General features: G+C 44.9%; 1 protein-coding gene across 1 annotated transcript; it reads left to right on the forward strand.

Moving 5' to 3' along the window:
• The first annotated feature begins 2,695 nt into the window (after window positions 1–2,695).
• LOC140458051 (pleckstrin homology-like domain family A member 1) lies at window positions 2,696–4,618 on the forward strand. Its single transcript, XM_072552079.1, has 2 exons — window positions 2,696–3,231; window positions 4,532–4,618. Exon 1 carries the CDS (start codon window positions 2,710–2,712, stop codon window positions 3,154–3,156), a length of 447 nt encoding a protein of 148 aa, XP_072408180.1. The 5' UTR covers window positions 2,696–2,709; the 3' UTR covers window positions 3,157–3,231; window positions 4,532–4,618.
• The last annotated feature ends 18,643 nt before the right edge of the window (window positions 4,619–23,261 follow it).

Raw genomic sequence — 23,261 nt, forward strand, 5'->3', positions numbered from 1 at the left:
GAAAAATACAGCGCAGTACAGGCTCTTTGGCCCTCGATGTTGCGCCGATCCAAGTCCACCTAACCTACACTAGCCCACTATCCTCCATATGCCTCCCAATGCCCGTTTAAATGCCCATAAAGACCATAAAGAGGAAGAGTCTACCACTGCTACTGGCAGGGCATTCCATGAACTCACGACTCGCTGAGTAAAGAATCTACCCCTAACATCTGTCCTATACCTACCACCCCTTAATTTAAAGCTATGCCCCCTCGTAATAGCTGACTCCATACGTGGAAAAAGGTTCTCATGGTCAACCCTATCTAAACCCCTAATCACCTTGTACACCTCTATCAAGTCACCCCTAAACCTTCTTTTCTCCAATGAAAACAGCCCCAAGTGCCTCAGCCTTTCCTCATACGATCTTCCTACCATACCAGGCAACATCCTAGTAAACCTCCTCTGTACCCGTTCCAGTGCCTCCACATCCTTCCTATAGTATGGTGACCAAAACTGCACACAATACTCCAGATGCAGCCACATCAGAGTCTTATACAACTGCAACATGACCTCAGGACTCCGGAACTCAATTCCTCTCCGAGTAAAAGCCAGTATGCCATATGCCTTCTTCACAGCACTATTTACCTGGGTGGCAACTTTCAGAGATCTGTGTACATGGGCACCAAGATCCCTCTGCTCATCCACACTACCAAGTATCCAACCATTAGCCCATTAAGAGAATAAAGCTGTGAGATAACAGAGTTTTGAACAAACAATAGAAGTGATAACAATAATATAATCTACAATATATGTACAATTTGTAATCTGACATTCAACTGGAATTAACCTGAGGTAATTTTGAGTATCAGATACACCATTGTCAAGCACCCTACCGAACTGATCAAACAGTCAATGCAGTTAAGACAGATCCCACAAATTTCTATTGTGGTGCAGAAGGAGACATTCAGCCCAATGTCCTGTACTAGCTCTTCAACTAACATCATTTCCCCTAATGCCAACTTCCTGCTTCCCCCAATAAACTTGTACACAATTTCTATATAAATAACCATTCAATTCCCCCTCTTAAAAACCTCAATTGAACCTGCCTCCACCAAGTTCCCAGGCGGTGACTTCCACACCCTCACAACTCTGGTACTTCATCATTGTTTCTTTTGCGCATCACTTTAAATCCAAATCCTCTCATTTTTGTTCCTTTTACAAGCAGAAACAATCTCTCCGTATACTCTATTCAGTGTGCTCATGATTTTGAAAACCTCTGTCAGATCTCCCTCACCTTCTCCACTGTAAGGAGAACAATCGCAACATTTTCAAACTATCCTGTACGAATCGTTTCTCATTCATGGAACTTGATCGGACTCCAGTTTGGTCCTTACTTTTGAACTTACAGCATTCATTTAGCCTTTGTATTCCAGCTGAATATATACAAAATGCCCGAAAAAGCAGACATCATCAAATCGATTCTTCTTTATTATATTATGCTTTCAGGATAATAAATCTTTGTACATGTAGAAACAAAGAAACGTAATTGGGACGAGGAATCTACTTCTGGAGTAGACCATTCGGCCCTTAGAGTCTGCTCTGCCACTCAGTGTGAACAGGGCTAATCATCCAACTCTCCTGCTGCTGTCTTCCTATACCAGCCTGGTAATTAAAGTGCTTCATTGTAACTACACTGTACTCGACAATGCTGTAAATTTTGTAATTTTCTCACACATTAGTTCCGATGGATTTTTCCCACTAGTTGGCCAAGGGGCTGTACTGAGCAATGTCTCCTTCCTGACAATGTGCTGGAGACCGTGTTCCCGGAGGCTCGCAGAAGGGAAGTAGAAGCCTGAAGTGGAGGCATTAATTAAAGGAGGAGGGAGGAGGGGCGGTATGGCACTGGTTACATTGCTGCGAGAGAGGGCTGTACCGACATGAAGGGCCGAATGACCCCTTCTGGTGCCGTGACCATTCGCTGCCTCGGTTTAAATTCGTGGCGATTCGGCAAAGCGGCTCGTTTCCGCAGGCCCAGGGTGGGGGCAGACTCTGCACCATCTCCCGGTGACTGAGAGAGAGGGAGAGAGGGAGGGTGTGAGAGAGAGAGAGAGAGGGAGAGAGGGAGGGAGAGGGAGAGAGGGAGAGAGAGGGAGAGAGGGAGGGAGGGAGAGAGGGAGGGAGAGAGAGAGGGAGGGAGGGAGAGGGAGGGAGGGAGGGAGAGGGAGGGTGAGTGAGAGAGGGTGAGAGAGAGGGAGAGGGTGAGAGAGGGAGGGAGAGGGAGGGAGGGTGAGTGAGAGAGGGTGAGAGAGAGGGAGAGGGTGAGAGAGGGAGGGAGGGAGGGAGAGGGTGAGAGAGGGAGGGGGAGAGGGTGAGAGAGGGAGGGAGGGAGGGAGAGGGTGAGAGAGGGAGGGAGGGAGGGAGAGGGTGAGAGAGGGAGGGAGGGAGGGAGAGGGGGAGGGAGGGAGGGAGAGGGGGAGGGAGGGAGGGAGAGGGTGAGAGAGGGAGGGAGGGAGAGAGAGAGGGAGGGAGGGAGAGGGAGAAGGAGGGAGAGGGAGAAGGAGGGAGAGAAAGGGGGGGTAGGGGTAGGGCAGGCGGGGAGAGGGGTACAATCTCCCGGTGGCCGGGAGCCAGAGAGCCCAGGGAGGGAGAGAGAGAGTGAGTGAGTGAGAGGGAGCGGCGGGGAGAGAGGGGTGAGGGGCAGGAGGGGAGACGGGGGTACAGGCGCCCGGGATGCTGCAGAGCCGGGGTCCACTGCTGAAGCAGGGGCTGCTGGAGAAGCGGAGTGATGGTCTGCTCCAGCTCTGGAAGAAGAAGCTGGGTGTCCTGACCGGGGACGGCCTCCTGCTGCTGCCCCCAAAACAGGTGATGGAGCAGCCGCTGGAGGAACACGGAGAGCCCGGGGCCAGCGGCGGATACAGCGGCGCCAAGGAGCTTCTGTTCGGGGACATGAAAACGGTGGACAGTGTGGAGAGAAAAGGCAAATACATTTACTTCACGGTGGTGATGGCGGACAAACGGGAACTGGACTTTCGGTGCTCGCGGGACACCGCCTGGAACGCTCTCATCACTTTGGGAATGGTCCAGTACCAGAACCGCCGGGCGATGGAGGCTGTACAATGCAGCCGCAAGAAACTCGCTCAAAGGGGCATCGGCCCCGGGATCGCGGACACAGCCTGACCACCCCCACCCCCCTCACCTCCTTCCCCCCCCAAACACACCACAGGCCAGAGCCCGGGATCCTGCACACAACAGGTCAGTACAACATTCTTCATTATCCCCCCCTCCCCCCCCTTCCTCCCTCCCCCCCCCTCCCCCCCCTCCCTCCCCCCCCCTCCCTCCCCTCCCTCCCCTCTCTCCCTTCCTCCCTTCCCTCTCTCCCCCCCTTCCTCCCTTCCCTCTCTCCCCCCCTTCCTCCCTTCCCTCTCTCCCCCCTTCCTCCCTTCCCTCTCCTGTCCCTTCCCCTCTCCTCTTTCCTCTCTCCCCCCTGTCCCCTCTCTCTCCCCCCCCTCCCCTCTCTCTCCCCCCCCCTCCCCCTCTCTCTCCCCCCCCCCTCCCCTCTCTCTCCCCCCCTCCCCTCTCTCTCTCTCCCCCTCTCCTCTCTCCCCCTTCTCCCTTCCCCCCTTCCCTTCTCTTACACTTTCCCTCTCCCCCTTTTCCCGAAGAAGAAATTTCTTCAGCCTGAAGGTAGCATGTCTGTGAAAGTCGTCATTGAGTGTATTTAAGACAATGGTAAATAGTTTCTTGATTGGTAAGGGGATCAAGAATTCTGGGGAGAAGGCAGGAGAATGAGGTTGAGAAATGTATCAGCCATGATTGGATGGTGAATCAGATTTGATGGGTTGAATAGCCTAACTCTGTTTCTATATTTTATAGTCTTAGATATATCTGGAATAAAAAACGTGTAATCACTGCTGATTGTCAAAAAACAACATATGGTTCACTCATGCCCATTAGGGAGGGAAATCTACTGTCACTGTCTTGTCTGGCCTAAATGTGACTCTCTGGAAAGCTAGGGACAGGCAATAGATGCTGGTTCACTCAGTGACACTCATATATCCCACAAATAAATACAAAATAAATGTTTTGAATGCCTTCCCTTTGGTGTTAATCTAATTGGTCTGTAGTTTTGTGCTTTCGACCTTTTTGAATAAAGGAGTTGCATTTAGTACTTTCCAATCTAATGGAACCTTTTGGAATCAATTTTTGGAAACTGAAAAATGCATTGACCATCTCACTAGCGACTTCTTTTCAGACCCTAGAAAGATGACCACCATGACCTAGGCAGCTCACAGCTCCAACAGTGCCTTTTTCCCTGATGAATGTAATTTTCTTGAATTTCTCCTTGCTTCCATTTTCTGATTTATTGCTGTATCTGGAATGTTATTTGTATCCTCTAGGAGTTGTTTCTCACATGATAGTATCTCGAAGTTTCTTGTTGTACTCATAAAATCCTATCTTAAATTGTGTTTGGAAAAATGTGCTGTGAATAACACGAGTTTTGTGTCAAATAATTTACTTTGAAATAATGCCTTTTTTTGTTGATTCTATTCAGGTTTGGAAAGGAGCGCACTTACACTGAGATCTTACATGCAGAAATGGAAAAGCAAATTAGACTCTATCCCATTTCAGTTATGAGATTTAAGCTGTAGACCCATCAGGCTGAATCCAAAGGAAAAGTCAATCAGTATTCTTCAGGAAGAAGCTTTATTGAACTTTATTACCAAACAAATGTGATGTGAATTAAAAAAATAGAATTGTTTGTTGCTTTTTTATGAGTGGTAATTACTATGAAATGTGTAATTGTAAATTATTAACATGTTTTTCCTGAATTAGTATGTTTTATTTTCATGTCTGATGTTTTTAAATGTGTGGATTTTAATATGATGAAAGACATTAGGAACTAGAGCATGAAAATGAAAACCACCTTTTATTTAGTGTATGTAGTAGAATCAATTTGTGAATTTGGGAAGAATGGGGCATGATCTTATTAAAATATATAGAATTCTGAGAAGGTTTCACAGGGTAGATCTCAGAGGCTGGTTCCATTAGGGAATCTCAAACCTGGGTGCATTGTCTCAGGATAAGATGTGGGGAAATGTTTTCACTCAGGGGCGTTCTGAATCTTTAAACTGTGGATGCTCATATTGAGTATATTCAAGGCTGAGGTTAATAGAATTGTGCATATGAAGGGAATAGGGCATATAGGGATAGTATGGGAAAGTGGAATTTTGTTCAAATTTCAGCCCTGATCTTATTAAATGGTGAAACAGAGTTGAAGGACTGAGTGGCCTAGTCTTATTCCAGCTCCTTAAGTAATCTACAAACTGGGTCAAGGAACCAGAAGGAAACTTGCTAGCATTAGCATTTAGCAATTGTCCTGTTATGGTGTCAGGATTGTTCAAATACAAATTATTGTGGAACAGCCAACAATATATAATTTATAATCTTTCACATTTAGTGATTCAATGCAGACAAGCTGTTTTCCAGTGCATCTTGCTACATTTCACAAATTATTGATCTGTAAGAAGAATTCACATTTTATGGAATGTCTGTATTTTGCACGTAGTAATCCTTTGGTTTTCTGAAATGGAATATTATCTCATTATGGAATATTCATCCATTCATCTATCTGTCAGTCATTTTAAATAATGGGTCTTCTGGTTCTTAAAGCACAATTAAATTATTCCTTATTGTAAAGAGACAGCCTAAGATGGTTATATAAACCACCAACATTGACTCTATACAATTACATAAATTTACACAGGATATCCAGTATGGAAACAGGTCCTCTGGATGTTATGCTTCACTTGAGCCTCCTCCTATCCTTCTTCATCTCAGGCCCACACTCTATTCCCTTCATCCTCTGCCCTTGCAGCTATTTGTATCTAACTTCCCCTGAAATGTGTCAATGTTATTCACCTCAAATACTCATGTGGTACTGAGACCCATATTGTCACTGCACTCAGGATTGTTCCCTATTAGATTTCTTGGTGACCGTTTTCTATTGATGGCTTTAAGTTTGTCCTTGTTCACACCTAGAAGCACTCTGTATCTACTCTATCAAACCTTTTTGTTCTTTTAAAATCTCCATCAGGTTACCCATCAAACTCCTCTTTTCAATGTATAGGAGGCTCAGCTGATTGCGTCTTTTTTGACAGGTATCATTTCATAGTTCAGTGTCATCATTGTAAATCTTCTTTGGACCCAGTCCCATGCCCCTATATCTCTTTGTAAGGTGGTGATAGAAATAGCACACTGTACTTTACGGGTGGTGTGATCAAGGTCTTAGATACTAATATTTTATTGACAATTATCTCATTTGGCACATCACACTTGCACAGAAGGGGGGTCCTACTGTTCTGAGTTGGAGGAAGTTAAATTTATTATTGCCCATTTATAATTTAGTAGAAGACTTAATAAGGCCATGATGACTGAGAGTTTTAAATTAGATTAGATTAGATTAGATTACTTACAGTGTGGAAACAGGCCCTTCGGCCCAACAAGTCCACACCGCCCCGCCGAAGCGTAACCCACCCATACCCCTACATCTACATTTACCCCTTACCTAACACTACGGGCAATTTAGCATGGCCAATTCACCTGGCCTGCACATCTTTGGACTGTGGGAGGAAACCGGAGCACCCGGAGGAAACCCACGCAGACACGGGGAGAACGTGCAAACTCCACACAGTCAGTCGCCTGAGGCGGGAATTGAACCCGGGTCTCAGGCGCTGTGAGGCAGCAGTGCTAACCACTGTGCCACCGTGCCGCCCACAATGTATTATTAAAATACATTGACAGCTGCATGTATCTCTTTTCCAAATATCTTATTATACATTATTGCATTAAACAAACACAGTAATCCTTAAAATCACAAAACCTTTCTCAGTATATTCCAAAAATGCATTATATAAAGTTCAATGTTTAAAATGCATTCTAAGGTGTTCAATTGTCAGAAACTTCCTACAACTTCATTCTTTATTCTGGAAATTGTTGAATGAGATGCAAGTTGTTTGTGTTTTATTCTGAAGCTATTTTTAATTGTGAAATAACCAACATAGTATTATGGCATGAAAAGAAGACATTACATTTCAAACAAAGTTAACTTTTATTCCTGATACGGGCTTTTCGGGCTTTTGCCCGAAACGTCGATTTTGCTGCTCCTCGGATGCTGTCTGAACTGCTGTGCTCTTCCAGCACCACTAATCCAAAATCTGGTTTCCAGCATCTGCAGTCATTGTTTTTACCTATTTGTTTTTATAAGATGAGTGAAAATAGAATTGTGTAGGATAGATGGGCTTCAGATTGGTTCCTCAGGTCGGCACAACATCGAGGGCCGAAGGGCCTGTACTGCACTATAATGTTCTATGTTCTATTTGCTGCCAATGTTTACTTGTTTGAATTAGCAATGAATGATGTTGGAGATTGAATATCACAACATAATGATCACATACAACGTGGAGATAACAGGTTCAGTGACGATTCATTTCAATCATGTGTGCAATCTAACTGCTGCCTTTTACTCATATTACAATCATCCACTCGGTGTAAAACTGCAACATTTGTGATGGATATGCTTTCACTTTTGTGCAAGTTCTCTCTTTCAAGCACATTTTTGGTGATGTAATTGCATTTCTTCATGTGACAGCAAAGATTTTAATAGTAGCTGGAAGGAAGTGAGGATTCAAACAATGAATGTTTTAAAGAAATGATAAGCCATCCACAGAAATGCACCAGTCCTTTCATTGAGAAGAACAATAGGTAGCATGGTAATGATGGGAGACTTACAACGATGTCTCCTAATTTGATTGTAGGACAAGGAGGATGGTCAGTCTCTGGTTAGTACTGAGCTAATTTACAAGATGAAAGAAAGACTCCCCCCCCCCCCCCCCCCACCCCTTGACACTGCATGCATTGCAAACTTACATTTTACACCCAAATCACTGGAGTGTGTTTTATTTTAATTCATGTAGGGGATGTGGGCATCACTGGCTGAGCCAGCAATTATTGCCAATCCCTAGATACCTGGACAAGTTGGTCATGCACTTCTTTTTTGAGTTGATGCAATCCATGGTGTGATTGAGCACCCAGAGTGCTGTTAAAGGGGGAATTTCAGGATTTTGACCCAGCTGACAGTGAAGGAACAGTGAAATATTTCCAAGTTGGGATGGTCAGTGACTTGGAGAGGATTTGCAAGTGGATCTTCTGTCCTTATCCTTCTTGATGGAAGTGGTCGTGGGTTTGGAAGGTGTTGTCTAAGGATCTTTGATGAATTTCTATCGTGCACCCTGTAGATAGAGTGCAGCTGCTGCTACTGAGTGTCAGTGGTGGAGGGAGTAGACATGGTTCCAGTCAAGTGGGCTGCTTTATCCTGGATAGTGTCAAACTTCTTGACTGTTGTTGGAGACACACCCATCCAGGCCAGTGGAGAGTATTCTATCACATTCCTGAGTTGTGACTGGTAAGATGGTGGACAGGCTTTGGGAGTCAGGAGGTGAGTTATGTACCACAGAATTCCTAACCTCTGACCTGCTATTGTAGCCACTGTTGATGTGGTGAGTTCAGTTGAGTTTGTGGTCAACGGTAACTCCCAAGATATTAGTAGAAGCTAACATATTATAAGCAACTACAAAGAAAAATCAAAATATGTGTAAATGTTTTATTTGGTAACAAAGTTTACATTCCATGATTTTCTAGGAAATTTTCTAGTATAGTTGGGATGTTCATCCATAAACATAAAGGCAATGCAGCCATTAAACCCAGTTACACCTCATTCAACAAAGTGTTATCTCTTTCTTGGCTTTTTAAAGCAGCACTGATAAAGTCCGAATGAAAATTTTTGTCAATCACTGATTGTCTTGGGATTGTCGTCTGGATAAAACGTATGGCTGCAGACGCTGGAAACCAGATTCTGGATTCGGGCATATTCCTGATGAAGAGCTTTTGCCCGAAACGGCGATTTTACTGCTCCTTGGATGCTGCCTGAACTGCTGTTCTTCTCCAGCACCACTAATCCAGAATTGTCATCTGGAAGCATCTCCTTTGGATGAAAATAGATTCATTGACATAACCTTCAGCACTTTTTGCATCATTTTGTATACTTCAAGCTGCCAGTTCCAGCGAGTAATGGTGTTTGAAGTGTTGATGACAAACATGGGCAGTTTCATGTCATAACCAGCCCAGGCCATTAATTTCCATAAGCCGTATCCTGCTGATAGTGAGAAATCTTGATAATCAGAGGAGTTGTTATTTATCAGTAAGGCATCAGGATTCTGTGCTCAAGTCTCTTTAAGCATTTTTGACCACTGGGGATTTTCTAAACTTTATATCTGGGTATACTGTAGACGAGGAGAAAGTGAGGACTGCAGATGCTGGAGATCAGAGTTGAAAATGTGTTGCTGGAAAAGCGCAGCAGGTCAGGCAGCATCCAAGGAGCAGGAGAATCGACGTTTCGGGCATGAGCCCTTCTTCAGGAAGGTTCCTGAAGAAGGGCTCATGCCCGAAACGTCGATTCTCCTGCTCCTTGGATGCTGCCTGACCTGCTGTGCTTTTCCAGCAACACATATATTGTAGACTAATTAACAAAGATCGATTACAGTGACCCTTTATCTGGTCTGATTCTGCAGTGGAGTAATGAGGCAGTGCTGCACTGTCAGAGGTGCTGTCTTTTGAATAAGAAATTAAACTGAGGTCCTGACTGCCTTTTCCAGTGGATGTAAATGATCCCATGGCACTATTTTAAAATAGACCTGGGAAATTATCCTTGGGCCTTCTGATCAATATTCGACCTTCAAAGAAAATGAAGAAAGCAGGTTATATGGTTATCACTCTGCTGTTTATGATGTGTAGATAGTGGCTGACATGTTTCCTACATTACAATAATAATTGCAATACAAAAGTGCATCGTTGTCCAGAAAGTAGTTTATGACATCTTGAGGCCGCGAAAGGTGATATATAAATGCAAGTCTTTCATTTTTTTCTGCTTTTGCATCAGACAAAAAAACATCCAGAAGTAAAAAGGACAATTTCATGTTGCAGACCTGAGAGCTCACATTACATTAGCATTTGCTTTCTATCAATGACTGGGAATAACTATGTATAGTGGAACTGAACTGCCTTTTAAGCTGCTAACTTCAGAAAGAAATGTCCATTTGGAGCATGGAGCAAAGAAAATATTTGTTGTATTTTAGAAAACTGACTTTGGAGCATGTGACATTTTTCTGAGGTCGCATAAGACGCAATTTTGAGAACAAAGCAATTCCAAGGCAACCAGGAATAAATCAGCATATTGAGATGTTTGGTTATGGTGGTTTGTTTGGTATTTTGCTGGATTTTGCATGGTGCTGTAATTTTCAGCTCATAGACTGAACACTGACGCACTGACTCTCCAAGCAGGTTGGGCCAGGTGCTGATTTGAGTGGGATTGGCTGTATCACAATGTAGTTTACGGTTTCCATAAATAACAGTCAGTGTGTGAATTCCAGGAGTATTTTTGTTCACTTAACAGAGTCAGAAAGGAAATTTATAATATCCCCTTCATCGCTTCCTAATTGATTTTGCTTTTTTGTGTTTTTCATAGAATCAAATGAAACAGCACGGGCAGAGGCTATTTGGTCCATTGTACAGCTCTTAATCCCACTTGCCTTTCCCTATAGCTCTGTACATTTTCCATTTTTTAAAATTCTTTTCCCAGTCCATGCTTATCTATTGAGGTGTAATTATTGCAGTGCCTTCACTTATTGCACTCATACCATTGACAGCAGTGCATCCCAACAATCTATCCTTGTTTTCTCCCATTTATCATCTACACGAGTCTCCTAGTTCACATCATCCAGAGGCACAGCAAACGTTTATGAAAGTACACTGACTGCCTCCAGCTCAACATCAGCAGCATCTCTCCCAGCTCTTCCACAACAATTAAAGTATTGGATTCCTTTTCCAAAATCCAGTACTAGATGAGCAGAAATTTCCTCCAGTGAAATACTGGAAAAACAGTAGATAGTATCAGTGTTTTTGATTCACACTGTCTCTCTGGGCCACTGTTTCTGAACTATGACTCCATCCCACTCAAACCTGAGATGTATTTCCGACTTCATTCCCAACAGCACTAAGATGGTCTTTTCTCCCCTCTGTAACATTGCCAGATTTTGTCCCGATCTTAGTTCAGCTGCTGTTGAAATTCTCCTTTATGTGTTATTACCTTGAGAGTCAAACAGTCTAACACATTCCTGGCTGCTCTCCAACATTCCTACCCCCTTACAAACTTGAGGCCATTCAAACCCCTACCCAGGTCTTGCAGCTAAAGCTTCCCCCTCTCACCACCCACATCCTTCAACTCTCAGCTGAAAGACCTCCACTGGCTCCCAGTCAAGACATGTCTGGATTTTTGAAATTCTCTTCCTTGTTTTGAAACCATTCTGTGGTCCAGGTCCCTTCCCATCTTTGGAATCTCCTCCAGCTCCAGGACCTTCTGTGAAATCTGTGCTCATTTAGACCATAGAACATAGAAAAGTACAGCACAGAACAGGCCCTTTGGCCCACGATGTTGTGCCAAGATTTAATCCTAATGTAAAATATAGTAAATTAACCTACACTCCCCTCGACTCACAACTATCCATGTGCATGTCCAGCAATCGCTTAAATGTCCCCAATGACTCTGCTTCCACCACCACCGCTGGCAACCCATTCCATGCATTCACAACTCTCTGCGTAAAGAACCTTCCACTGACGTCTCCTTTATACCTTCCTCCTAATATCTTCAAACTATGACTTCTTGTACCATCAATCCTGCCATGGGGAAAAGTCTCTGGCTATTGACTCTATCTATTCCTCTCATTGTTTTGTACACCTCGATTAGGTCTCCTCTCTTCCTCCTTCTCTCCAGAGAGAAAAGTCCAAGCTTATTCAACTTTTCTTCATAAGACAAGCCCTCCAGTCCAGGCAGCATCCTGGTAGACCTTCTTTGCACCCTTTCCAAAGCCTCTGTATCTTTCCTATCGTAGGGCGACCAGAACTGGACAAAATATGCCAGGGACTTGTAGAGCTGCAGCAAAACCTCGCTGCTCTTAAACTCAATCCCCCTGTTAATGAAAGCCAAAACACCATATGCTTTCTTAACAACCCTATCCACTTGGGTGGCAACTTTGAGGGATCTATACACACCCAGATCCCTCTGTTCCTCCACACTGCCAAGAATCCTACCTTTAAGCCTATATTCAGCATTCGAGTTCGACAATCCAAAATGCATCACTTCACATTTATCCAGGTTGAACTCCATCTGCCATTTCTCAGCCCAGCTCTGCATCCTGTCTATGTCGCGCTGCAGCCTGCAATAGCCCTCTATACTATCGATGACACCTCCAACTTTTGTGTCATCTGCAAATTTACTAACCCACTCCTCAACCCCCTCAATCAAGTCATTTATAAAAACTACAAAGAGCAGAGGCCCAAGAACAGAGCCCTATGGGACCCCACTCAACACTGACCACCCGGCAGAATACTTTCCATCTCTGCCTTCTGTCAGCCAACCAAACTGAATCCAGATAGCCAAATCTCCCTGTATCCCATACTTCCTGACTTTATGAATGAGCCTACCATGGGGAACCCTATCAAATGCCTTGCTGAAATCCATATACACCACATCCACTGCTTGACAGTCATCAACCTGTCTTGACACCTCCTCAAAGAACTCAATAAGATTTGTGAGGCATGACCTGCCCCTTACAAAGCCATGCTGACTGCATTTAATCACATTGTGCTTTGCCAAATAGTCATAAATCCTATCCTTCAGAATTCTTTCCAAAACTTTGCTGTCCACAGACGTAAGACTGACTGGTCTGTAATTGATAGGGATTTCCATATTACCCTTATTGAAAAGGGGAACAACATTCGCCGCCTTCCAATCCTCTGGTACGACTCCTGTGCAGAGTGAGGAGACAAATATCCTCGCCAGCGGCTTAGCAACCTCCTTTCTCGCTTCCCAGAGCAGCCCAGGATAAATCAGGTCTGCCCTGTTTTCCAAAATTTCTAGCACATCAACTTCATCAATCTTGATCTTGTCAAGACTGTATCCCAGCTCCTCTAAGTTTTCGTTTACAACAAGTTCCCTTTCCTTGGTGAAAACCAAAGCAAAAAACTAATTTAGGGCTTCCCCTATCTGCTCAGGCTCCACTCACAAGTTTCGTCCACTAGCCCTGATCAGCCCTACCTTCTCCCTGATCATTCTCTTATTCCTCATGTATTAATAAAATGCCTTTGGGTTCTCCCTAATCCTTCTTGCCAAGCATTGTTCATGCCCCCTCCTGGCTCTCCTCAGTCCATTTCTGAGCTCCTTTCTAGCAAGCCTGTAATCCTCTAAAGCTGTGATAGATCCTTGCTTCCACCATCTTACGTAATCTGCCTTCTTCCTTTTGACGAGACGTTCCACCGCATGTCTGCTGTGTCGTCTCTGTGGAACAATTGCTTCCAGTCTGTACTTCCCAACTCTTGCCTGATAGCGTCATAATTTCCTTTTCCCCAATTAAATATCTTCCCTCAGTAACTGCTACTTTCATTCTCCAAGACTATGCTAAATGTGAGGCAGTTGTGATCACTTTCACCAAAGTGCTCTCCCACCATGAGATCTGACTGTCCTGGCTTGTTGCTGAGCACCAAATCCAAAATGGCCTCTCCCCTCGTTGGTCTGTCTACATACTGAGTAAGGAAACCCTCCTGAGCACACCTGACAAAACGGCTCCATCCAAACCATCTGCACTTAGGAGGTTCCATCAATATTGGGAACGTTGAAATCACCCATAACAACAACCCTGCTACATCTGCATTTTCCAGAATCTGCCAGTCGATGAGTTCTTCAATCTCTCTACTGCTATTAGGGGGTCTGTAGAAAACCCCCAATGAGGTGGCTGTCCCCTTGCTGTTCCTAACTTCCACCCATACTGACTCTGTAGACAAACCTTCCTCAACAACCTTCGTTTCTGTAGCTGTGATGCACTCTCTGATTAGCAATGCTACACACCCTCCTCTTTTTCCACTCTCCCTGTTCTTCTTAAATGTTCTAAATCCCGGAACGTCAAGCAACTATTCCTGCCCCTGTGAAACCCACGTCTCCTTAATGGCCACAACATCATAGCCCTAAGTACTAATCCATGCTCTAAGTTCATCACTCTTATTTCGGACACTCCTTGCATTAAAGCAGACACACTTTAACCATTTAATTCTTTTTTTTATTCATTCACCCATTGGACATGGGCATTGCTGGCTAGGCAAGCATTTATTGCCTGTCCCTGGTTGCCCTTGAGAAGGTGATGATGAGCTGCATTCTCGAACTGTGCTGCGCCTACTACACACTGTGTTTTAACTCATATCTAGCAAATAAACTGCGAGTTGACTCTTATTAGTAATAAATTATAGCATTTATTTATTTAACAATTAATATTATAACAACAAAGTACACTACAAACGAACAATTTAAACTATAAATCTAATCAACTATCTTGTGCTTGAAGTCTGGATGATTATCAGCCACCACACCAGATCTTGGCCTGGATCTCTGTGGTGATGATCATTTGTTCTTCAGCAGGTAGTCCTGGGGTGTCTTCTCTTTATGGTGGTTGGTTTCAAGTTGCTGCTCCTGAGGGTAGTATTGCAGGGATTCTTATACTTAGAAGTCTTCAGTGTCCACCAATAGATTGATCAGAACTCAATCTGATCAATTGGACCCAACCAGGTATTGACATGTCGATGGCAGGGTGGTTCTTGAGCATCCATTCCTGGAGGTGTTGGGAGCACATAGGTAAGGTAGCCTTTCCAATTAAGGGTGTAAGGCATCCCTTTGTCTGGTAAACAATTCAATGCTTTTGATTATCCTGGGGATAGCATTCCATTCAATTCAAATTCAAGTGCATATTGTTTTGTCTGCATCTGCTGAGTCATACGGTCCTATAGCACAGAGACAGGCCGTTTGGCCCAAATTTGTCCATGTCGACCAAAATGTCCATCCATGGTAACCAATTTCCCTGCACCTGACCCACATCCTTCCAGAACATAGAACATAGAACATAGAACAATACAGCACAGAACAGGCCCTTCGGCCCTTGATGTTGCGCCGACCTGTGAACTATTCTCAGCTCGTCCCCCACACTATCCCAAAATCATCCATGTGCTAATCTAAGGATTGTTTAAATCTCCCTAATGTGGCTGAGTTGACTACATTAGCAGGTAGGGCATTCCACGCCCTTACCACTCTCTGCGTAAAGAACCTGCCTCTAGCATCTATCTTAAATCTATTACCCTCAATTTGTAATAACGCCCCCTCGTACAAGCTGACATCATCATCGTAGGAAAAAGACTTTCACTGTCTACCCTATCTAATCCTCTGATCATCAAATCGTCTCTTAGCCTTCTTTTTCCCAATGAGAACAGATCCAAGTCCCTCAGCCTTTCCTCATAAGACCTTCCCTCCAGACCAGGCAACATCCTGGTAAATCTCCTCTGCACCTTTTCCAATGCTTCCACATCCTTCCTGTAATGGGGCGACCAGAACTGTACACAGTATTCCACGTGTAGCCGAACCAGCATTTTGTATAGTTGCAGCATAATATTGCGGTTACGGAACTCAATCCCTCTACTAATGAAACCTAACACACTGTATGCCTTCTTAACAGCACTATCCACCTGCGTGGCAACTTTCAGGAATCTATGCACATGGACTCCAAGATCCCTCTGCACATCCATGCTACCAAGAATCTTTCCATTGACCCAATACTCTGCCTTCCTGTTATTCTTCCCAAAGTGCATCACCTCACATTTAGCTGCATTGAACTCCATTTTCCACCTCTCAGCCCAATTCTGCAGTTTATCCATGTCCCCCTGCAACCTGTAACATTCTTTCACACTGTCCACCACTCTACCGACTTTCGTGTTGTCTGCAAATTTACTAATCCATCCACCTATGCCTGCGTCTAAGTCATTTATAAAAATGACAAACAACAGTGGTCCCAAAACAGATCTTTGTGGCACACAGTTAGTAACTGGACTCCAGACTAAATATTTTCCATTAACCACCACTCACTGCAGTTTCTAATCCAAACTGCTAAATCACTCTCAATCCCATGCGTCTGTGTTTTCTCCAGTAGCCTACCACGTGGAACCTTATCAAAGGCTTTGCTGAAGTCCATGTATGCCATGTCAACTGCCCTACCCTCATCTACATGCTTGGTCACCTTCTCAAAAAACTCAATGAGGTTTGTGAGACACGACCTGCCCTTGACGAAACCATGTTGACTATCTGAAATCAAATTGTTGCTTGCTAGATGATTATAAATCTTATCTCTTATAATCCTTTCCAAAACCTTTCATACAACAGAAGTAAGGCTCACTGGTCTATAATTACCTGGGTCATCTCTGCTGCCCTTCTTGAACAATGGCACAATATTTGCAATCCTCCAGTCCTCAGTTACTAAACCTGTAGACAATAACGACTCAAATATCAAAGCCAACAGCTCTGCTATCTCCTCCCTAGGTTCCCAGGGAATCCTCAGATACATCCCATCTGGCCCAGGGGACTTGTCTACTTTCACTTCTAGAATTGATGACACCTGTGCATAACTAACCTCAATCCTTTCTAGTCTAATATCTCGGACCTCATTCTTCTCCTCTACAATATTCTCCTTTTCCTGAGTGAACACCGATTAGAAATGTTCATTTAGCACCTTTCTGATCTCTACAGGGTCCACACTCAACTTCCCACTTCTGTCTTTGACTGGCCCGATTCCTACCCTAATCATCCTTTTATTCCTCACATACCTATAGGAAGCTTTAGGGTTCTCCTTTATTCTATTTGCTAAAGACTGCTCCTGTCCTCTCTTTGCTCTTCTAATCCTTTCCCATTCATGTTATTCAAAAGCTTTTTAAATGTTGTTTATGTACCCACCTCAATCACTTCTGATGGCAGCTCATCCCATTTGCATACCACCCTCTGTGTAAAAAAAAGTTGCCCCCCAGGTTCCCTTTTATTGTTTTCCCTCTAACCTTAATCTGATGCCCTCTAGTCCTCAATTCCCCAATCCTGGAAAAAACACTGAGTGCATTCACCCTAACCTTGCCTCTCATGATCTTATACACCCCTATAAGATCAACCCCCAATCTTCTACCCTCTAAAGAAAAAAGTCCCAGCTTGTCCAACCTCTCCCTATAACTCAGACCGTTGAGTCCTGACAACATCTTTGTAAATGTCTTCTGCACTCTTTCCAATTTAATAACATCCTTCCTATAGCAAGGTGAACAAAACTGAACACAATACTGCAAATGTGGCCTCACTAATGTCCTGTACATGTGCAACATAACTTCTCAACTTCTATACTCAATGCCCTGACTGGTAAAGGCCAGTGTGCCAAAAGCCTTCTATACTGCCCAGTCAACCCGTGATTCGACTTTCAGGGAACCATGCACCTGAACTCCAAGGTCCCTTTGCTCCACTACACTGCTTAAGGCCCCACCATGAAACTCCTACTTTGATTTGACTTTCCATAATGCAAGACCTCACACATATCTATACTAAATTCAATTTGCCATTTCTCAGCCTACTTCTCCAGCTGATCAAAGTCCTGCTGCAATTTCTGATAACCTTCCTCACTCTCTTCAATACCACCTAGTTTAGTGTCATCAGCAAACTTTACTAATCATTCCTTGTACATTTCATTCATGTGGATAACAAACAGCCAAGGGCCCAGTACCAACTCCTGAGGTACTCCACTAGTCACAGGCTTCCAGTATGACAAGCATTCTTCCACTATTACCCTCTGCTTCCTACCATCAAGCCAACTTCGTATCTAATTTGTCAGCTCCCCCTGGATTCCATGCAATCTAACCTTCTAGCCTTACATGTCGAACTTTATCAAAATCAATTGTAAATAGTCTGTCTGTAGCTGCAGTCTGTCTGGGTTCTTCAGCTTGTTTATTTCAAAGTCTTCAAGCACAGTCACTTTGTCCAAGGTTTACCTCACTTTCTCAGCATGCCTCATTTATTGTCCCTTTCTTCATAAGTCTATCATTTTGAGTGACCTGTCCAGCCACAACTGCCACAGTCCATGTGCTGTACATTAATCTACAATGGCCTTAGGAAGGGAATTCCAAGACTTTTACCCAGCAACAGTTAAGAAAAAGCAATATATTTCTTGATGAAAGGCTTTGGCCCAAAACATTGATTTTCCTGCTCCTTGGACGCTGCCTGACCTGCTGTGCTTTTCCAGCACTACTCTAATCTTGACTCTAATCTCCAGCATCTACAGTACCCACTTTCACCTAATATATTTCCAAGTCAATTGAAATAGTGACCATAATGTGATAGAGTTCACCCTGCAGTTTGAGAGAGAGAAGCTGGAATCAGATGTAATGGTATTACAATTATATTTGGTTCTGCTATAAACATGATGATTCCATTCTCATGCAATCCTGTATTATAAGAAAGTTGTGTAATAGCAGCACCATTTAAACAAATGGGGCCAGAATCCTGTTATAACCAATGCATGCTTTAAAAGTTCACGCTTTAAACACAATGTCCCCAGTTTGTCAATTGCGTTATAGCAAATTTGCATTAACAAAATGTGTGTTATAGCAGAATGAATTGTGAATAAAGGTAACTATAAAGACATGAGGGAAGAGCTGGCCAGATTGATTGGAAGGGAAGCCTAGCAGGGGGAGCAGCAATGGCCACAGTTTCTGGGGTAATTATGGAGGCACAGCAGAAATTCACCCCAAGGAGGAAGAAACATTCTAAGGGACGATGAGTCAACTACAGCTGACAAGAAAAGTCAGGGACAACATAAAAGCATAAGAAAAAGCATACAATGTGTTGAGGATTACAGAGGATTTGGAAGCCATTAAAAACCAGCAAAATGTAACTAATAAAAGCAGTAAAGGAGGAGAAGAAGAAATATGAGAGTAAGCTACTAATAATATAAAAGAAGATGGCAAGAGTTTTTTAGATATATAAAAGCTAAGAGAGAGGGAAGAGTGGAAATTGGACCATTGGTAAATGAGTCTAGAGAAGTAATGAGAACAAAGAAATGGTAGTGAACGGAATAGGTACTGTAAAAAACAATGACTACAGATGCTGGAAACCAGATTCTGGATTAGTGGTGCTGGAAGAGCACAGCAGTTCAGGCAGCATCCAAGTAGCTTCGAAATCGACGTTTCGGGCAAAAGCCCTTCATCAGGAATAAAGGCAGTGAGCCGGAACCGTGGAGAGATAAGCTAGAGGAGGGTGGGGGTGGGGAGAAAGTAGCATAGAGTACAATGGGTGAGTGGGGGAGGGGATGAAGGTGATAGGTCAAGGAGGAGAAGGTGGAGTGGATAGGTGGAAAAGAAGATAGACAGGTCGGACAAGTCCAGACAAGTCATGGAGACAGTTACTGAGCTGGAAGTTTAGAACTAGGGTGAGGTGGGGGAAGGGGAAATGAGGAAACTGTTGAAGTCCACATTGATGCCTTGAGGTTGAAGTGTTCCGAGGCGGAAGATGAGGCGTTCTTCCTCCAGGCGTCTGGTGGTGAGTGAGTGGCGGTGAAGGAGGCCCAGGACCTCCATGTCCTCGGCAGAGTGGGAGGGGGAGTTGAAATGTTCGGCCACGGGGCGGTGTGGTTGATTGGTGCGGGTGTCCCGGAGATGTTCCCTAAAGCGCTCTGCTAGGAGGCGCCCAGTCTCCCCAGTGTAGAGGAGACCGCATCGGGAGCAACGGATACAATAAATGATATTAGTGGATGTGCAAGTAAAACTTTGATGGATGTGGAAGGCTCCTTTAGGGCCTTGGATAGAGGTGAGGGAGGAGGTTTGGGCGCAGGTTTTACAGTTCCTGCGGTGGCAGGGGAAAGTGCCAGGATTAGAGGGTGGGTTGTTTGGGGGCATGGACCTGACCAGGTAGTCACGGAGGGAACAGTCTTTGCGGAAGGCGGAAAGGGGTGGGGAGGGAAATATATCCCTGGTAGTGGGGTCTGTTTGGAGGTGGCGGAAATGTCGGCCGATGATTTGGTTTATGCGAAGGTTGGTCGGGTGGAAGGTGAGCACCAGGGGCGTTCTGTCCTTGTTACAGTTGGAGGGGTGGGGTCTGAGGGCGGAGGTGCAGGATGTAGACGAGATGCGTTGGAGGGCATCTTTAACCACGTGGGAAGGGAAATTGCGGTCTCTAAAGAAGGAGGCCATCTGGTGTTTTCTGTGGTGGAACTGGTCCTCCTGGGAGCAGATCCGGCGGAGGCGGAAGAATTGGGAATACAGGATGGCATTTTTGCAAGAGGTAGGGTGGGAAGAGGTGTAATCCAGGTAGCTGTGGGAGTCGGTGGGTTTGTAAAAAATGTCAGTGTCAAGTCGGTCGTCATTAATGGAGATGGAGATGTCCAGGAAGGGGAGGGTGGTATCAGAGATGGCCCAGGTAAATTTAAGGTCAGGGTGGAATGTGTTGGTGAAGTTGATGAATTGCTCAACCTCCTCGCGGGAGCACGAGGTGGCGCCAATGCAGTCATCAATGTAGCGGAGGAAGAGGTGGGGAGTGGTGCCGGTATAATTACAGAAGATCAACTGCTCTACATAGCCAACAAAGAGACAGGCATAGCTGGGGCCCATACGTGTGCCCATGGCAACCCCTTTGGTCTGGAGGAAGTGGGAGGATTCGAAGGAGAAATTGTTAAGGGTGAGGACCAGTTCGGCCAAACGAATGAGAGTGTCGGTGGAAGGGTACTGTTGGGGACGTCTGGAGAGGAAAAAACGGAGGGCTTGGAGGCCCTAGTCATGGCGGATGGAGGTGTAGAGGGATTGGATATCCATGGTGAAGATGAGGCATTGGGGGCCAGGGAAACGGAAGTCTTGGAGGAGGTGGAGGGTGTGGGTGGTGTCTCGAACGTATGTGGGGAGTTCCTGGACTAGGGGGGATAGGACAGTGTCGAGGTAGGTAGAGATGAGTTCAGTGGGGCAGGAGCATGCTGAGACAATGGGTCGGCCAAGTGGTCAGGCTTGTGGATCTTGGGAAGGAGGTAGAACCGGCAGACTGAGCGCCTCCTAGCAGAGCGCTTTAGGGAACATCTCCGGGACACCCGCACCAATCAACCACACCGCCCCGTGGCCGAACATTTCAACTCCCCCTCCCACTCTGCCGAGGACATGGAGGTCCTGGGCCTCCTTCACCGCCGCTCCCTCACCACCAGACGCCTGGAGGAAGAACGCCTCATCTTCCGCCTCGGAACACTTCAACCTCAAGGCATCAATGTGGACTTCAACAGTTTCCTCATTTCCCCTTCCCCCACCTCACCCTAGTTCTAAACTTCCAGCTCAGTAACTGTCTCCATGACTTGTCTGGACTTGTCCTACCTGCCTATCTTCTTTTCCACCTATCCCCTCCCCCACTCACCCATTGTACTCTATGCTACTTTCTCCCCACCCCCACCCTCCTCTAGCTTATCTCTCCACACTTCAGGCTCACTGCCTTTATTCCTGATGATCAGTTACTTGGATGCTGCCTGAACTGCTGTGCTCTTCCAGCACCACTAATCCAGGAATAGGTACTGTGCATCAGCTTTCAACTGGAAGATACCACCAGCACACTAGAACTTTGAATGAGTTCCACTGCAGAGGTGAGTGCAGTGGCCATCACTAAGGAGAGGGTACTGGGGAAGCTGAAAGGTCTGAGAGTGGATAAATCACCCAGCGTTCTGAAGGAGATTGTAGAGACACTCGTGGTGATCTTTCAGGAACCACTAGAATCAGCGAGGGTACCAGAGGTATGGAAAATGGCTAATGTAACACTCCTGTTAAAGTAGGAAGGGGAGCCAAAAATCAGGAAACTCTAGACCAGTTAGCCTGACCTTGGTCATTGGTAAAATTTTAGAGTCCTTTATGAAGGATGAGATTGTGAAGCATTTGGAAGTATATGGTAAAATAGGGTGGTGACAGCACAGCTTCATCAAGGGGAGGTCATGTCTGACAAATCTGTTAGAATTCTTCAGAGATAAAGAGCAAGTTAGATGAAGGAAGGTAATAGACAGGGTTTGTTTGGATTTCAAGAAGATTTTGACAAGGTGCCGTACAGGCCACTGCTAATTACGCTAAGAGCCCAAGGGGCTAAGTATGTTCGGGCAAGGTACTGGCATAGATAGAGGATTGACTGACTGTCAGAAAGCAAGATGGGATAAAGTGGCCTTTGTAGGATGGCAGTTGGTGACTAGTGGAGCTCTGCAGGAAGAAACTGAGGGCATTGTTGCTACATTGCAGAAAACACCGAGATAGATAGAGAGACAGATGGTGTTGAGGAAGCAGGGAGGCTGCACAAGGACTTGAACAGGAGCTAGTCCGTCTAACCTGCACATCTTTGTGTGGGAGGAACCCGGAGCACTCAGAGTGAACTTATACAGACACGGAGAGAATATGAAACTCCTTATGAATAGTCACCCGAAGGTGTAATCAAACCTGGGTCCCTGGTGTTCTGAGGCAACAATACTAACCACTGAGCCACTGTGCCACTCAAAGTGAGGGAGTGAGTTTTAATCACTTCTCCAAATTCAATTACAATTCATTCACCTTTTGGCGGCCTGTTGTCCAGACCCCAAATGCTGCAATCCCCTCACACTCTCAACTTCATGTTCCTCCTTTAAGATACTTCTGAAAATCTCCCTCATTTTCCAAGTCTTTGGCCTTTTGATTTAATATCTCGTAGGCAACTCAGTGTCATTGTTTTATTCTGCTCCTGTGAAGCACTTTAGGGATGTTAATAGCACTACATAAATATATATTGTTGGTGTAATCTATTGAATCCAATTCTACTGTCCTTTCAATACCACAGAACAACTCCCTCCTGACTGTATCCCACTGTGCCCCCACCTCTGCTGGGTCTATCCTGCCAGTGAGACAGGACCAAAATTGGAGGTGTAGTGGACAGTGAAGAAGGTTACCTCAGATTACAACAGGATTTTGACCAGGTGGGGCCAATGGGCTGAGAAGTGGCAGATGGAGTTTAATTCAGATAAATGTGAGGTGTTGCAGTTTTGGAAAGCAAACCTTAGCAGGACTTATACACTTAATGGTAAGGTCCTAGGGAGTGTTGCTGAACAAAGAGACCTTGGAGTGCAGGTTCATAGCTCCTTGAAAGTGGAGTCGCAGGTAGACAGGATAGTGAAGAAGGGGTTTGGTATGCTTTCCTTTATTGAGTACAGGAGTTGGGAGATCATGTTTCGGCTGTACAGGACATTGGTTAGTCCACTGTTGGAATATTGTGTGCAATTCTGGTCTCCTTCCTATCGGAAAGA

The sequence above is a fragment of the Chiloscyllium punctatum genome, chromosome 32 (assembly GCF_047496795.1).
Source record: "Chiloscyllium punctatum isolate Juve2018m chromosome 32, sChiPun1.3, whole genome shotgun sequence".
NCBI lineage: Eukaryota > Metazoa > Chordata > Chondrichthyes > Orectolobiformes > Hemiscylliidae > Chiloscyllium > Chiloscyllium punctatum.

What these genes read in the sequence shown, in the direction of transcription:
- LOC140458051 (XM_072552079.1), top strand. Translation starts at nt 2,710, where the DNA reads ATGCTGCAGAGCCGGGGTCCACTGCTGAAGCAGGGGCTGCTGGAGAAG.